Source organism: Aspergillus aculeatinus (assembly GCF_003184765.1).
Source record: "Aspergillus aculeatinus CBS 121060 unplaced genomic scaffold BO66scaffold_65, whole genome shotgun sequence".
NCBI classification, from domain to species: Eukaryota; Fungi; Ascomycota; class Eurotiomycetes; order Eurotiales; family Aspergillaceae; genus Aspergillus; species Aspergillus aculeatinus.
The window spans coordinates 29,610-43,770 of NW_020291534.1; the positions used below are offsets into that span (position 1 = coordinate 29,610).

At 56.1% G+C, this 14,161-nt stretch overlaps 8 protein-coding genes across 8 annotated transcripts; 2 read left to right on the forward strand and 6 right to left on the reverse strand.

Moving 5' to 3' along the window:
• Positions 1-207: 207 nt before the first annotated feature.
• On the reverse strand, positions 208-1,220 carry BO66DRAFT_334151 (nascent polypeptide-associated complex subunit family protein; the record flags this gene model as incomplete). Its single annotated transcript, XM_025644197.1, has 4 exons — positions 208-452; positions 518-683; positions 909-1,017; positions 1,171-1,220. 4 exons carry the CDS (start codon positions 1,218-1,220, stop codon positions 208-210), a joined length of 570 nt encoding a protein of 189 aa, XP_025499120.1.
• Positions 1,221-2,161: 941 nt separating this feature from the next.
• On the reverse strand, positions 2,162-3,759 carry BO66DRAFT_359215 (putative short-chain dehydrogenase/reductase family protein). The gene is made up of 2 exons (XM_025644963.1): positions 3,281-3,759; positions 2,162-3,209 (listed from the first exon to the last, which is right to left on the reverse strand). Exons 1-2 carry the CDS (start codon positions 3,459-3,461, stop codon positions 2,365-2,367), a joined length of 1,026 nt encoding a protein of 341 aa, XP_025499121.1. The 5' UTR covers positions 3,462-3,759; the 3' UTR covers positions 2,162-2,364.
• A 202-nt stretch (positions 3,760-3,961) lies between these two features.
• BO66DRAFT_475107 (alpha/beta hydrolase) lies at positions 3,962-4,952 on the forward strand (the record flags this gene model as incomplete). Its single annotated transcript, XM_025653199.1, has 4 exons — positions 3,962-4,053; positions 4,154-4,172; positions 4,255-4,335; positions 4,447-4,952. Exons 1-4 carry the CDS (start codon positions 4,012-4,014, stop codon positions 4,950-4,952), a joined length of 648 nt encoding a protein of 215 aa, XP_025499122.1. The 5' UTR covers positions 3,962-4,011.
• A 65-nt stretch (positions 4,953-5,017) lies between these two features.
• Positions 5,018-6,491, reverse strand: BO66DRAFT_395529 (palmitoyl-(protein) hydrolase). Its single transcript, XM_025648236.1, has 6 exons — positions 6,357-6,491; positions 6,278-6,289; positions 6,078-6,168; positions 5,949-6,002; positions 5,487-5,875; positions 5,018-5,405 (listed from the first exon to the last, which is right to left on the reverse strand). The coding sequence occupies exons 1-6, from the start codon at positions 6,437-6,439 to the stop codon at positions 5,291-5,293; spliced, it is 744 nt and encodes a 247-aa protein (XP_025499123.1). The 5' UTR covers positions 6,440-6,491; the 3' UTR covers positions 5,018-5,290.
• A 166-nt stretch (positions 6,492-6,657) lies between these two features.
• On the reverse strand, positions 6,658-8,564 carry BO66DRAFT_359222 (uncharacterized protein). Its single transcript, XM_025644964.1, has 2 exons — positions 8,253-8,564; positions 6,658-8,193 (listed from the first exon to the last, which is right to left on the reverse strand). The coding sequence occupies exons 1-2, from the start codon at positions 8,281-8,283 to the stop codon at positions 6,791-6,793; spliced, it is 1,434 nt and encodes a 477-aa protein (XP_025499124.1). The 5' UTR covers positions 8,284-8,564; the 3' UTR covers positions 6,658-6,790.
• A 754-nt stretch (positions 8,565-9,318) lies between these two features.
• Positions 9,319-10,098, reverse strand: BO66DRAFT_443139 (putative GPI anchored protein; the record flags this gene model as incomplete). Its single annotated transcript, XM_025651485.1, has 2 exons — positions 9,319-9,621; positions 9,682-10,098. 2 exons carry the CDS (start codon positions 10,096-10,098, stop codon positions 9,319-9,321), a joined length of 720 nt encoding a protein of 239 aa, XP_025499125.1.
• Positions 10,099-10,958: 860 nt separating this feature from the next.
• BO66DRAFT_405621 (Gfo/Idh/MocA family protein) lies at positions 10,959-12,528 on the forward strand (the record flags this gene model as incomplete). The annotated part of the gene is made up of 4 exons (XM_025648980.1): positions 10,959-11,068; positions 11,135-11,221; positions 11,275-12,437; positions 12,518-12,528. The coding sequence occupies 4 exons, from the start codon at positions 10,959-10,961 to the stop codon at positions 12,526-12,528; spliced, it is 1,371 nt and encodes a 456-aa protein (XP_025499126.1).
• Positions 12,529-12,826: 298 nt separating this feature from the next.
• BO66DRAFT_423586 (copper transporter family protein) lies at positions 12,827-14,063 on the reverse strand. The gene is made up of 2 exons (XM_025650113.1): positions 13,267-14,063; positions 12,827-13,193 (listed from the first exon to the last, which is right to left on the reverse strand). The coding sequence occupies exons 1-2, from the start codon at positions 13,713-13,715 to the stop codon at positions 13,079-13,081; spliced, it is 564 nt and encodes a 187-aa protein (XP_025499127.1). The 5' UTR covers positions 13,716-14,063; the 3' UTR covers positions 12,827-13,078.
• Positions 14,064-14,161: the final 98 nt, after the last annotated feature.

Sequence of the window (14,161 nt, forward strand, 5' to 3'; positions counted from 1 at the left end):
AATCCCGCAAACAAAAAGAAACTCCAGCTTCTTGAAGAGGGGGTAGTAAGTAGTAGTACTGATGGAATGCAGATCGCCCCTTCACGGGGACAGACACACACGCAGAGAGGTTCAGAGAGGTGCCTTCGCCAGACACCAAAGGCGAACCCACACACGTGACAAAAATAAACAACAGAAGTAATATTCGTTATATTAGAATCTCAAATTTTACTCGACGTTGCTCTCGAAGTTCTCGCCCTCGACGAGGTCGGGGATGTCATCCTCCTCATCGTCCTTCTTGCCCTCGGCGCCCTGGGCCTTCTGCATGTTCTGGTAGCTCTCGGCGAGCTTGCGGAGGGAGGCCAGGCTGTCGGGGCCGAGCTGGTTCAGGATACCGGGGACGAGCTCGGTGAGCTCCTTCTCCTCGCCGTTACCGTAGAGGGCGAAGGTGTTGGAGGGGACGGAGGCGTGGACTGTTTGGGAGACAGGAGTTTAGTATTGGTTTGTAGTGGTGAGCAGCAAAGAAAGAGAAAATTACCCTTGGGGGCACCGAAGTGGATGACGTTGCCGTCCTCCTTGAACATGTTGACCTCCTCGATGGCCTGGATGGGCTGGACGTTCATCTTCTTCAGGGTGGCCTGGAGCTTCTTGTCATCGGCACCGGAGGACTTGTGGACCTTCTTGACCTTGCGGCGGGGAGTACCCTTGCCTCTGTTTTGAGGGGGACAAGGTTAGCGATGATTCGATCGATAGTGATAGTTGTCATGTGTGAGAAGAAGGGGGGGGGGGATTTAAATTGCGGGCTGAATTTTGGCGGTGGGGCGGGCGCGCTTCATTCTGCATGCTGAAGGAACAGGATGGATGGTTGAACGGTGTTCTGGGTGCACAAGGGACATTGAAATTGCTTGAAGGTGTTTAGAGATACGTACCCTACCAAGCGCAGAAGAGAGATATGTCAGCAAACACTTTTCCATTGAGAAGACATTAGGTAATTTGAAGATCCAAAAAGGATTGGGGTAGAACGCAAGTCGCGCGAGTCTTTTCTCATGCACAGGACTTGCGATGGTCAAGGAGCTCTGCGTTGGCGAGGAAGAGCCATAGCGGCTGGGAGCTGGCCTTCAACATGACGAGGGAGGGGAGGGGCATCGGGGTGGACGGGGAAAATTATGACAGAAGATTCAAAAAAGGCACATACCAATCCGCACGCTAGCCTGCATCCGAGCCAACTTTGCCTGATCCATTGTGAAGGTAATTGAGTGGTCGTTCGAACCTGAACCTAGAAGCGAAAATCAAACAAGACTTGTCAGAGATGTACGTTCGGTAAGACCCGTGCGGTTTGTGTGGTGGATGTCTTGGGAATAGTGGTGGTGGTTTGGTGGTAGTGGTGGTGGTGATGGAAGTGGGTAGAGAGGTCAGGTGAGAGCGACGTGACACTTTTCTCGGTCGGGTGGGATAAAGGGAAAATTGGGTTTCTTCGTTGAAGTGACGGACCGAATGGGTGACGAGCAAGAATTCCGGTGATAAGGCTGGCAAGAACACAGGAGAGAGGGGGGGGGGAAGACCTACCGTAGATGATGATGAATGGTGCTGAGGGAGAAGAGGAGAAGGAGTGGAAGTGGGAGAGAACAACGAGGTGGTGAACGCAAGCAGCAGCAACCGTTGCTGATGATGCGCCGGGCGGGTTTGTGTGGGGAGCAACGCCGACACGGCGAGACCACCGCGCCCCTCGCTAAGAGTCGCATGGCCCTCTACACTACGCATAGCTCCTAGAGCTTCTACAATGATGGTTATGATTACATGCTACATCCTCAATGGTTTGGATCTGCTACTATCATCGTGATCGGAGATCTGCCATGGTGGTGGTTGTGGGCGAAAAACTCGACGAGGGAGTTTAGAGAGGCTCCTCGGCTAAACCCTAACGATCGCCCGCTGCTGACGGCCAGCAAACCATTTGGCGATCGGTGTCACGGATCGAACGCATAGAGCAGCACTGGGTCCATGGCAGGTTGTAGGCGCACTTAGCATTGGCAGAACTTCTGCATTGAATGGAATGATCATCAAAACAACTGTATTGAGCTAAGTTGTAGCCCGTGGTGGCTAATTACTTGTATCAGGAACCCTGGATATTCACCTCCCGAGCCCCGGCATCTCATTCCTATTCGGGTAATCTGATGTTCCCGCGCCCGCCGGCCCCTTCCCAATGGTCTCAATGAGGTACCGGCATGACGTAGCATCACTATTTGAGATACTTCGTGATTTTAGTCCTTATCATCACATATTTACAATCAAGTTCACAAGAGCTATTGATGAAGACCTCTGCCCATCAGAAACGCTATGCTACAATGCGAAAAGTCATCAGTCACGGAAGGCAATAATCAGAGGGAATCAGCTCCTCTCAGCAATCTGCTGTTCTGTCCACTCCCACAGACGCCTCCCCATCTCCACGTCCTTGGCATACGGATTTCCACTGGCATGGACGCCGATAGGCACATAGTAAGCGCCGTTAACCAGCGTTTCCCGCTTCGCTCCGGCAGCCCACAGCTGATTCAGCGCCCCCGTGCGCAGAGACCGACAGAATCCACTCTTGATGACCTTCAGCCCCAGATTGAAGACAGGGTTCCTCTGCATCGTATGTTCGTATAGGTCACTAGCCACCGCGCCCGGGTGTACCGCGACGGAGAGAATCTCCGGATACCGGCGGGCCAGCTCAGCCGCGAAGAGGATGTTCGCCGCCTTGGATGCACAATACCGAACCATGCCTGAAGTCTCTGCCAGAGCGGACGCGGAAGTCATGACCTCGAATGGGGGGCTGCCCGCATTGGCAGCCGAGCTCAGAGACACGACGCGCACGTCCGGAGAAAGCGCCACGGTCTTCTGCATGATCGGTAGCAGCAGGGTGGTGAGCAGGAAGTGTCCGATGTGGTTCGTACCCATGTGCAGCTCGAATCCGGCCTCGGTGAATTTGGTCGGGTTGTTCATCGTGCCCGCGTTGAGGATCAGGGTGTCCAGACGGTCGCAGTCCGCACGGAAGCGCTCGGCCGCGGCGCGGATCGATTCCAGTGATCCCAGGTCGAGGGGTAGGTATCTGATGTCGACTGCGGATGGGATGCTCTCCCGGATCGAGGCAATGGCATCCTGGGCTTTGGACTCATTACGCGCGGCGAGGTAGATGCGGGATGGGTTGTGTTGGGCGAGTTGGACGATGGTTTCCTTTCCGAGGCCGGTGTTGCCTATCCCAAGTGGTGAAGATTAGCATGCACCCCTAACATTGGTGATTGATGGAGACAAAAATGGAAAATACCTCCTGTAACAAGAATGACCTTCCCCGAGAGGTCAACAATGTCCCGCTGAGGTTGGAAGGACCACCCCAGGAGACCGAACGAGAGTTCGTTTAGCGTAGGGCCAAAATTATGATAGTACTCCGAGCGGCGCTGCAATGCGCCCCAAGTGGCCCTGTGGGACGACGAGATAGAAGCTGACATCTTGAGAACCCTACAAGAACACAGCTTGAGGGGAATGGAGTATGAGTTCCGAGCTTCTCTCAGTCGCAGGTTCAGGAGACGCCCAAAAAGTCGCCTCCGGAAAGCACGGGCGCGGCCAGATTGTGGTACGGGAAGCCATGTCCAATCGGAGGATATGTCATATTCAACATCCCAATGCGATTCGGGAGATTCGACTGTAGTATGTGATGCGACGAAGGCGGAGCGGGGGTGAGGTGGTTCGTGAGAATCAAATCTGACAGAGGTTGCGAACTGCAGAACAGACACTTTTGGATGGTAAGTTAGTAGCAGTCACTAAGCATGCTAGCCTAGAATGGTCGGGGCGCTGCTGACGCTGGAGCCGTTGTCGGAGTCAACCCGACATGCCCGCGGCGCGGCCACTCCGTCAGGCTCGGTGGGTGGGCTGTGTTTTGATTGATCGGTACTGTACCTTTATTGATAAGGCTACTTTACTTGCTCTGGAATCTCCTCTTCCTCCCACTTCGACCCAAGTTTCCAAGCACACTAAAATACCAAAAGCTTAAAATCCACAATGCGATTCCTCTGTCTACACGGTGCTGGGACCAGCGGAGAAGTACGTCTGTCCATGCAGTCTTGATCTACATTCAAGCCCCCCCCCCTCCCCCTCCGAATATGTTTGGCGGGGCACAACAAGTTGACTCGCGGGCATCTAGATCTTCGAGATCCAGGCTGGTATGCCGTGCCCCCGATGGGAGTCGACCGGACCCGAGTCATCAGCAGCACCAAGCGATACTAATCCTGAATAAATCACCAGGCGGGATAACCTACGCCCTCGAGAAGAAAGGCCATACATTCACCTTCATCAATGGACGAGTGCAAACCGAGGGTGAACCCGGTAAGTCAGATGACCCCTCATCCAATTCAAAACCTTACCCAAACCAAACCAACCTCCCACCCTTAACCCCCTCAAACCTACAATACCTAACATCCCATACCCCACGGGCAGAAATCAAGGACGTCTTCGACGGCCCCTTCTACAGCCACTACCCGCGCGACACCCGGCCGGGCGACAACCTGCGCCTCGCGATCGAGTACGTGCAGCAGATCATCGCGACGGAGGGCCCCTTCGACGGCGTCATGGGCTTCTCGCAAGGCTGCGCCCTAGCCAGCGCGATGATCATCCAGCACGCGGAGCAGCACCCGTCCGCGGCACCGCTGTTCAAGCTGGCCGTGTTCATCTGCGGCGCCTCTCCCTTCGACGCAGCGGGGATGGAGCTGATCGAACCCACCACTAAAAAGTACCCCATCACGATCCCCACGACGCATATCGTGGGCAAGCAGGACCCGCTGTACCCGCACAGCATGCGCCTGTACGGGGTGTGCGACCCGGCGCAGGCGGAGTTCTACGACCATGGCTCGCGGCATCTAGTGCCCTTTGATGTGAAAAACACGGAGGCGATGATTGCGGCGGTGGAGGGGTCGATTCGGAGGGTTTTGATGGGGGGGAATTAGATATTCCTTTTTTGGGGGGGAAGCGAGTATATATAATCACTACTATTGTGACACAGCAAGTACGCTTTTGATTTCATCCAGATTGATTAGTTTTGTATGTCTGGGCGAAGGCGAAGGCGAAGGCGAAGGCGAAGGCGAAACATATTTCAATCCTGTTTCCTGACAACAGGATCCCGCGGGCTCGCCTTGCCCTTGGAACCACCGAATCGCGAGAGCAGAACCGCAAGCAACAGAACAACAATGGCTAAAGCGAGGCTAAAACTGACCATCGGAGACCCCCTGCCCCCCCAGTGGCCCCAAGTCTGTACAGAGGTATCATGATGAGGTTGATCATAAATTCATAAGCCAGCAGCAGCACCGTCGGTCTGCCCCTCGCCCTCCGGGGGGATAACACTATGCAGGAACTTCTCAAGATCCTCAATCTCCTCGGGATCGGCGGAGTGGCCCAAGTAACTAGGAAAACCGCGAGTGTGAGCCGGAAGATCGCTACGGCGGGAACGACGCGAAGCCTCAAATGGGGAATACAGCACGTACGGGTAAGAGTGGAACTCGACCTTCTCCAGGTCGAGCGCCTTGAGCTTCTCGCTGGACTGCTTGCCGAAGTCGAAGCGCACCACCTCGTCCTCCTGGCCGTGCGCGAGGAAGAACGGGGTGCCCTGGTTGGGAAAGCCCTCCGGGATGTAGTTCTTGATCCGGTCGCTGAGGAGCAGGTAGCAGGACAGTCCGAACACGCCGCCCAGCTTCTCCTTGTTGGTCAGCCCCGCGAACAGCGACATCGCGCCGCCCTGCGAGAACCCGCCCAGCACGATCCGCGACGCGCTGATCCCCTTGTCCATCTGCTCCTTGATCAGGCTGTTGAAGTACTCGCGCGAGCGCAGGATGCCCGGTTCGTCCTGGTTGCGGATGGCTTCTTCGAAGTCCAACTATGACCGGTTGTTTAGTGGCATCGTTCCCACATACTGTAAGGTATATCTCTCGCGGCGAGGGGCAACTCACATCACGTCCGAGCTTAGTGATGTCGTACCAGCCGGGCATCGTCATCCCGAAGTTCTAATCAATGACAAGTATGGGCTCGAATCAGTCCACTGCGTTGCTGAATCAGAAGGGTATCGCGTATGCTCGTACCACGGTGATGGGGATCATCGGCGCGTTGGGGAAGATGAAGGCGACCTCGTCGAAAACGCCACGGCGGCGCCAGTTCTGGGCGAGTGCCATCCTGTCCAGATTGCTTTATTCAGCCTCACTTCATCCATTGTACTATAATCCATCGCGCTAAGCCGAGTTCGTAGATATTTATCCGTGAATAGAAATCATGGGGGACATACCATCCAGCACCACTAGATTTATTCACCAGAAGTTAGTTCAAGAACGGGATCTTCAGTATAGGGACGGGAGACCGTTTACCTGTCGCCCAAACCATGGGCCATAATCACCGTAGCGGTGTGCTTGGTGAGCGCGGGAACAACGAAAGGAGCGCGAGAGGACATCTTGGTCTATTCTTGTCTTTCGTCAACGGGAGAAACACAGGAAAGCGACAAGGAGTAGTCTGTGATTGCAGAAAGAAGGGCCCTGGATTTTGTCCCATCTTCCCCGCAATTCTGCCGCCAGACTCGCCGACTCACCGCCTCGGCTGTCCCACCCAAAGGATCCAGAGGTTCGAGGCCCCCTGGTGCCTGAATCCACTCGCTAAATACACCGTATAGCGGATCAAGTCAGATGGCATTAGAATTAACGGTACTCAGGTTTTAGATACTATGTGCAGGCCCTTCGCAGCCGCAGGTCGCAATATATGGTGATGAACAACAGCAAAAGAAATCTCCCCTCTCATGACCCCCAATTTATTGTGCCGCAAGATGCACCAATTTCTCCACCGAGTCAATCGTGCCCGAAACCAACTCCGGTTCCACAACACCCTGCTGCCATCCAAACGACAGGACCAAACAGCCATCACCACCCGAGATCGCCGACACCACGATCGCGGCGCCCGCAGCGTTGGGGCTCTGCGAGAAGATCACCCGACCCATCTGGGGCTTCGAAGGGTCTGACCGGGCCTCATCCGACGCACTCAGGACCCCGATATTCGAAAGCTCGATACTCTCCCCACGAGGCTTCCCGAGCTTCGATCGGAAAAACTCCGAGAAACCGGACACGTACTTGAGGAGATTCACGCCGGTGTTCTTCCCCTTCATCGCGACCACGCGCTCGATCGTCTCCCGCGAGCGCTGCGCCTCCTTCCAGGGGAAGGCCCCTGCGTCGGTGACAGGCAGGCCCTTGCGCCAGTAGCTCTCCCCGAAGTCCATCACCCAGACGCCCAGCGACTTCTCCGGGATCGGCTGGGTGAGCCACTTGCGGACGGAGATGGCGCCGGTGAGCCGCAGCTTGGTGCACTGCGGGGGCAGGTGCGCGAACAGCGCCTGGGCCATGGCCGCCTGGACGGCGGCCGTGACGGTGGCGCCGTTGCGGCGACAGCTTTGGCGGAAGGCCGCCGACACCGCGGCGGGGATGACGAGGTGGCGCGCCCGCGCCTCGAGCGGCGTGAAGACCGGCGCGCCCGTCCAGAGCCCGCGGTCCCGCCCGCCGAACTTCATCTTGACCACCGCGCCCAGCAGGAACGGGAGCGAGATGCCGCAGGGATGCGCGGCCTCCAGGTTCGGCGGGAGCGGCGTGCCCGCCGGCGTGGCCACGATCTGCGTCGCTCCCTCGCCGCCGGGCGCCGCGCTGTTCAGTGCCGACCCGGCTGCGGTCAACGCCTCCAGGAACGTCTGTTGGAAGATCTTCCCGGACGTGCCGTCGCCCAGCGCGTGGTGGAAGATATACGCGGCCGTGAACCGTCGCCGCGCCGATGCATCGTCGTTGTCCTCGTCGTCGGCCGTGAAGATCGCCAAGCGCCAGTACGGTGCCCCCGGCGTCGTGAACCCGGTACTGTGCTGCGTCTGCAGGAATTCGTCCAGCTCCTTGTCGGTGGCGTCCCCTTCGGGAAATCCCCGCAGACGCTTGTGGAAGCTCACCGGCTGCGCGAGGTCGATCTCCGGCAGGCGGACGAAGTATGCTTCGTCGGACTCCTCGTTCACGGGAACCGCCGAGAGGGCGGGATGCTGGCCGATCAGAATCTCGCACGCCTTGTACACATAGTCCCGCAGCGGACGCGTGTAGGTCTCGGGTAGCGTGTATGTGGCGGTGACGCCGACATTGTAGTAGAACCCGAGCGGATGGCGGGCTATAGAGTACTTCTCCAAATATCCTGGAGGCCGTGGAGATCAGTAACGGTGGTCCCGAACCGTGGACCCCAGATAAACTCACCTGCTGCACGTAATTTTTCGTAATTCTCCATATTTGCAAAGGAACTGACCCCAACAACTACTGAATCGAAAAGGAGAGAAAATACCCCGGATTCACGTGACAACCAAAGAACAATAGGGAGAAAGTCTGGCAAAAGTCGAGATTGTTTTGACGGAGGAACGAAACAAACGGGCTCGGGGCGATAAGATAAGGCCCCAGACAAACGGGCCAACGGCCTTTATATCGGCTAGGCTCAAAACTCCGCGGTCGATGCCGTATTAGGAAAACTTTGCGACTTTGCTGCTGCCTACAAGATATAGGAAGTAAAGTATGGTACTAAGTGGCTGGGTGTCAATCCGAAATCATTTTCCGGTAGTGTTGGGACTCAGGTACCTAGATATACCTGCGCGGGTCTGGTTAAATAAACCAACAAGGAGGAGGGGTTGTTTGTTTTGTAAGCACTGCATGATTGCCGGGTTGGGCAAGTCACGAATCACCTCTAAAGGTATGTGTATCCGAACTGAAGGGTCCAGCCAAGGAAATCATCAGTTAACCTGCAGATAGACTGGCTTTTGGGTTGGGGAGCCGGTCGAATACGCAATCAACGTTGTTTGGGATTCTGTTTTGTTTTGCCTTGCAATCGCGGGTTCATGAGCGTATGGGAGTTTACTCCAATAAGTCTGGCTATCCACTGTATCTGTTTACTGTACTAAAGCAAGATGATACTGCAGATTGCATGCATTCAATATACGCAAAGCTGAAAGCAAGTAAAGTAGCAAGGCACGAGGTGTCTCCTCCAGTCTGGTCACATGTCCATGTCCTTCATATTAAGGTAGTATCGAGAACCGTAGACAACTAAAATGAATATGTACAGGGTAGATACAATCGCCAGATAAACAAGCGTTGTGTGGGAAATTATCGTCAAATCATGATCATTCCTTCGAAAATGTCATTCGTTGGGCTTTTTTATCATCTCGTTCTCTTTTTGTCTCTCCCTCGCTCTCTCCAGCCATACCATCTGCGCAGAGCAGCATCCTTCCACGATTAAGGTGTGAGCTTCGATGTAGCACGAAGGTCTTCGCTTCGTTTACAGAACAGCAAGACCACCGACAACAGCGGCACCGAGCATTCCCCAGGCAGCGGTCTGCAGAGGAACCGCAGCACCAGTGGAGGTAGCAGTGCTGCTGGAGCCGCTCGCGGAGGACGAGGAGCTGCTGCTGCTGCTGCTGCTGGACGAGGAGCCGTCCTGGGCACCGCCGGTGGCGGTCGACTCGTTGGCGTGACGGTCCGCGGCGGCGCCGGTGAACTCGACAGCCTTGACGCCGGTGTTGTTCTTGCAGGTCGACGGCTCGTCGTAGCTCACGGTCGAGGAGAATTGGATGTCGGCGCACTGGTTTCGCCCGACTGGTTAGCAAAGCCGTTGCAAATCCAACAGCCAGGATTGACATACCGCATAAAGACCTCCAGATGGATCCCCGTTGCTCTGCACCTGGACGGTGGCGTTCATGCCGTCGGTGATGTTGGTGCCGAGGATGGACTCATCGAAGGTGATGTGGGGCAGGCAGAAGGCACCCAGGCCCTCGATCTCGAAGGTCTTGTGCAGGGTGATGTTGAAGTTGGTGCCGGGGTCGGTGCCCAGGGCGAGGAGCACCTCGACCGCGGTCTGCGAGTGGCCCATGGACAGCGCGACGGGGAAGGAGCCGGCGGAGATGGAGACCTGAGTGCGGTTGGTGGACTGGGCCGCACTGCCGCAGGGGAAGTTGACCATGTTGTCTTCGCTGCCATCGCGGCTCGTGGGGTACTTGAGCTCGAAGTGGGCAGCGGCCAGGGGGGCGAGAGCCGCCAGGGGGAGGATGGAGAACTTCATGGTGATCCTGGGTGTCGGTTAAAGGGGTGAGAGGGGTACAGAGGCACAGATCTTGCTACAGAAGGACAGAGGAGAGTGGGAGAACTTTATGTAAGAACAGGGCAGGTGGGAGCGCCAGCAGTGAGTGGATTTGGACGGCGGATTCGGCGGAGGAGGAGGAGGAATGGGGAGAGCTCTGTCAGTTCGGTTCCGCCAAATTGATTAATGACCAAGACCGAAACTTCTTAGGCAGTCTACAAGATGGAAGAGGACCCATGGCTGCAGGTGCAGTGCATCAATTGGGCCCTGAGTTTAGTTCCAAAGGGTTCGTTTACCCGCAATCATCCACCATCTTCATCCATTTCAATTCTGGGTTGTTCAGTTGTTCATCGGTTCTCCTGCAGGGTGGAATTGGCAGCTCCCAGTCAAGGCTGGAACGGGCCCCGGGGGCGACACTAAGCCAAATTGAGTTAAGAAATGTGCTCATTTCTTCTCAGGGCGCGGGCAAATCCGAGGCAGTTCCGAGCCTGTCTTCGCTTGAGGCACACGCTCTTATCAGATAGAGCTATCAATCAGTTATTGACCAAAACGAGATTGTGTGAGCTTCACTGATTCGGAGGTAGAGGAGGTGAATACCAGCTTGCAGGAAGTCAATTAGCTTGCCATTTAGAAATCTTCCCATATGATGGTACGGGCACCTGATCCATGATAATGTACCGAATTTCGTCTTCCGTCGCTTGTGTACGAGGTAGAACCAAAGATTCTCGTGCGGAGTAACCACCAGCCAAGTCACTTGGGCACTCACCACCAGAGATGACAGACATCTCCAGTTCGCATCGAAACATCAGCCCAAGTAGAAAACTCATAATAATCCACCGACCATGGCGTCGATGAGCTTGTTCCAACGAATCTACTATATTTTAAATCCACCCACTCCCGCGAAGAAGGATGGCGCCATTCGCATCGGTCTACTCGGAGCTTCCAACATAGCGTAAGCCAATCCCTGAAGCAGTAGTATGCAGTACTTGCGTTCCCATCCTGACTGATATCCTTCTAGCCCGAACTCAGTCATAATACCGGCCAAGTCCCATTCCGAGGCCATCATCGCAGCGGTTGCTGCCCGCGACTCAGACCGCGCTCAGCAGTATGCTAAGAGACACGACATCCCCATCGTGCATAGCTCATACCAAGGTCAAGCACGACCCCAGCACCTGGCCCATCCGGGAAATTGGCATTACGAGAACCGAACAAACCTAACACCAGAGCAGAGCTCCTCGATGACCCCACCATCGACGCCGTTTACATCGCGCTGCCCAACTCGCACCACTACGAATGGGCCCTCCGCTCCCTGCAAGCAGGCAAGCACGTCCTCCTGGAGAAACCCTCGTGCTCCAACGCCACCGAAGCCCGCAAGCTCTTCACCCACCCGCTCGCAACCGCCCCCCATGGCCCCGTCCTCCTCGAAGCCTTCCACCACCAATTCCACCCGGCCTGGCAGACCTTCCTCTCCCTGACCCGCCAGACCCCCTGGGGCCCTGGCACCGTGGTCGACACATCCTCACAATTCTACCTGCCCCGGGGCTACATCGCGCGCGATGACATCCGCTTCCAGTACGCCCTGTCCGGCGGATGCCTGATGGACCTGGCGACGTACCCGCTCTCCTGCGCGCGCCAGGTTCTGAACCTCTCGACGAAGCGAGAGGAGGACCTGGTGGTCGTGGAAGGCCAGTACACCCCACCCCGCCCGCTCAGCAGTTCCGACTGCCCTCCGTTTCACGATGCGCAGCAGATCGACACCGCCATCTCCGCCACATACCAGACCGCCGACGGCCTCCAAACAGCCCACATCGCAGGCGATCTGGCATACACAGCGGCGGCGGCAGCGCAGAACAGCAGCGGGTTCCTCTCCCTGCTACCAACCACCTGGTCCCGAGTCATGCCCTGGTTTGCGTGGCCCAGGACCGAGGCCACCCTCGCCGAGATCCTGGTGGCCTCGCAGGGCGGCACGGAGACGCAGCACTTCGTGCAGCGGACCGTCGCGATCTGGAACATGATCCTGCCGACGGTGTACCACCGCATCGACGTGCGCGACACGCATACCCTCTACCGCAAGGGGAAGCTGTCCAAAACCTGGGAGGAGGTGCAGTACCTCAAGGCGTATAACTGGCCCGCGGGGGATCAGCGGGCGGAGACATATCAGGAGTGGTGGACGACCTGGCGGTGTCAGTTGGAGGAGTTTGTGAATCGGATCAAAGGGAGGAAGGGATCCGGGGTGTGGGTTGATGGCGGGGAGAGTGTCAGGCAGATGGAGGCGGTCGATAAGACCTACCGGCGGGTGGGGTTGGAGGTTCGGCCAACGAGTGCGTTTGATGTGTGAGGGGTTTTTGTTTTTAACTTGTGTTTGGGGGTAATTTTGCTTGTGCTTGCTAATTGTGAACAGTTATCTCGTAGAGCGTTTCATCTGACTCTTCAGTTGTAATTGATTGATCTTTGCTCTCTTGTCTTCTTGTGAGCTTCGCATGGACTTCCCTAAATCGCAATTCATGGAGCAACAAAACGTTGAATCTTGGCAGGACGCCTATTTCCGCGCCAATGAGACCCGGCCGATCGACGGTGGATCATGCCATGTTGCGGCTGTCTCCGGCCAACCTGCAAGCGATACTCGCCGGCTGGACATGAAGGGCTTTATTGTTGTTGCAGACCGTAACGTTCTACATCGAGGCTTACTGATCGCTAGACAGTTTACGGTCAATGATGATATGTACGTATATCCAGCATCCATGTCTATATACAATCCACCCATCCACGCCCCCCCACGAGACATAGAAAACACCAGCTATGCCTCAGACGAGCCGAGCCCATCACCAACTAAGTATATCGTAAACGGTTCGTGTCGAAAAAAAAAGGTATCTCAGAGTAAAACAAACCCCATGCTAAGCCGCAATGCAAGCAAAATCCAACGCCCACTCAACACCAAAAGAACACAGCGAGGAAAAGCAGTTCAGTGATCATGTTCATTCCACTGAATATACCGACCCACCGCGAGTTCCCCAAGGAACGCGCCGGCCAGGACAGAGCAGAAGTAGCCCACGTTCATGGTCATGACGGCCAACATGCTGCAACCACAAACCATTAGCTTAAATGACTTTCCTCGACGATGAAAGGCACTAAGAGGGAAAGGACACGTACAGTAGATACGACACGCCCGTGATGACGAGGAAGATCAAGGCGCGGGGCAGATCCACGCTGAAGCGCCAGGGGAGGGGCTCGCGGGCGGTGCGGCGCACGACGCGGACGCTCTCCTCGACGCCCTGGGCGGTGATGAGCGTGGCCCCCTTGGCGTCCGGGTCGGCGTCGATGCGGCCCGCCTCGGTGGATTTGCCCGCCACGACGACGTACCGCCGCTGCAGGTGCGCGCTGAGCCACCGCTGCTCCATCAGCGCCTTGAAGGCCACCAGCAGCCGGCCGATGATGGCCAGCACGATCAGGAAGATGCACGTGCCCGCGTAGCTGCCGCTGGAGGTCGGCGTCCATTGCGATGAGAAGAGCGGGGTGGAGTGGCTGTTCGTGAAGACCATGGCCATGGACATCGAGGATGAGGATGAGGAAGAGCTGGAATCCATACTGCTCATGTCCATGATGGGCGCGGGGTAGGAGGGGTAGGTTGGTTTGGCTTTTGCGGGCTGATGGAGAGTGGTGGTGGTGATGGTGGTGGTGGTGGTGGTCTCGGATATAAGGCGATCAGATTGATTTCGGGATGAAGGTGGTTTTTGTAGGATGGGAGAGCATCAAAGAATCAAGACAGCGGACGATGTTAGTTGAAAAGGAAGAGGATCAAGAAAGAGGAGAAGAAGAAAGAGGAGCAAGAAGAGGGCCGATCCGCGACGATATCTTAGCCATGGCGGGCCACCACCAGCAGTCAGTTCTGGATCCTTGAGTTTGATCAAGCCGGGACGGGCGATAATCATGCTCTACCTAAATTGAAGCGAAGACGTTCATTCCGAGATTGAGCACATTTTGGCCCGACTCGGTTTGGCGCTTGAGCACATTTTAGGTCCAACGAGCCAATCACGGGGCGCGGAAT

What these genes read in the sequence shown, in the direction of transcription:
- BO66DRAFT_359215 (XM_025644963.1), bottom strand. Translation starts at nt 3,461, where the DNA reads ATGTCAGCTTCTATCTCGTCGTCCCACAGGGCCACTTGGGGCGCATTG. An exon ending in GGTCATTCTTGTTACAGGAG is followed by an intron (nt 3,210 to 3,280) that starts GTATTTTCCATT and finishes CACTTGGGATAG; the next exon opens with GCAACACCGGCCTCGGAAAG.
- BO66DRAFT_395529 (XM_025648236.1), bottom strand. Translation starts at nt 6,439, where the DNA reads ATGTCCTCTCGCGCTCCTTTCGTTGTTCCCGCGCTCACCAAGCACACC. An exon ending in CGATGATCCCCATCACCGTG is followed by an intron (nt 6,003 to 6,077) that starts GTACGAGCATAC and finishes GTCATTGATTAG; the next exon opens with AACTTCGGGATGACGATGCC. An exon ending in TCACTAAGCTCGGACGTGAT is followed by an intron (nt 5,876 to 5,948) that starts GTGAGTTGCCCC and finishes AACCGGTCATAG; the next exon opens with TTGGACTTCGAAGAAGCCAT.
- BO66DRAFT_359222 (XM_025644964.1), bottom strand. Translation starts at nt 8,283, where the DNA reads ATGGAGAATTACGAAAAATTACGTGCAGCAG. An exon ending in CGAAAAATTACGTGCAGCAG is followed by an intron (nt 8,194 to 8,252) that starts GTGAGTTTATCT and finishes CACGGCCTCCAG; the next exon opens with GATATTTGGAGAAGTACTCT.
- BO66DRAFT_423586 (XM_025650113.1), bottom strand. Translation starts at nt 13,715, where the DNA reads ATGGACATGAGCAGTATGGATTCCAGCTCTTCCTCATCCTCATCCTCG. An exon ending in ACGGGCGTGTCGTATCTACT is followed by an intron (nt 13,194 to 13,266) that starts GTACGTGTCCTT and finishes TTGTGGTTGCAG; the next exon opens with CATGTTGGCCGTCATGACCA.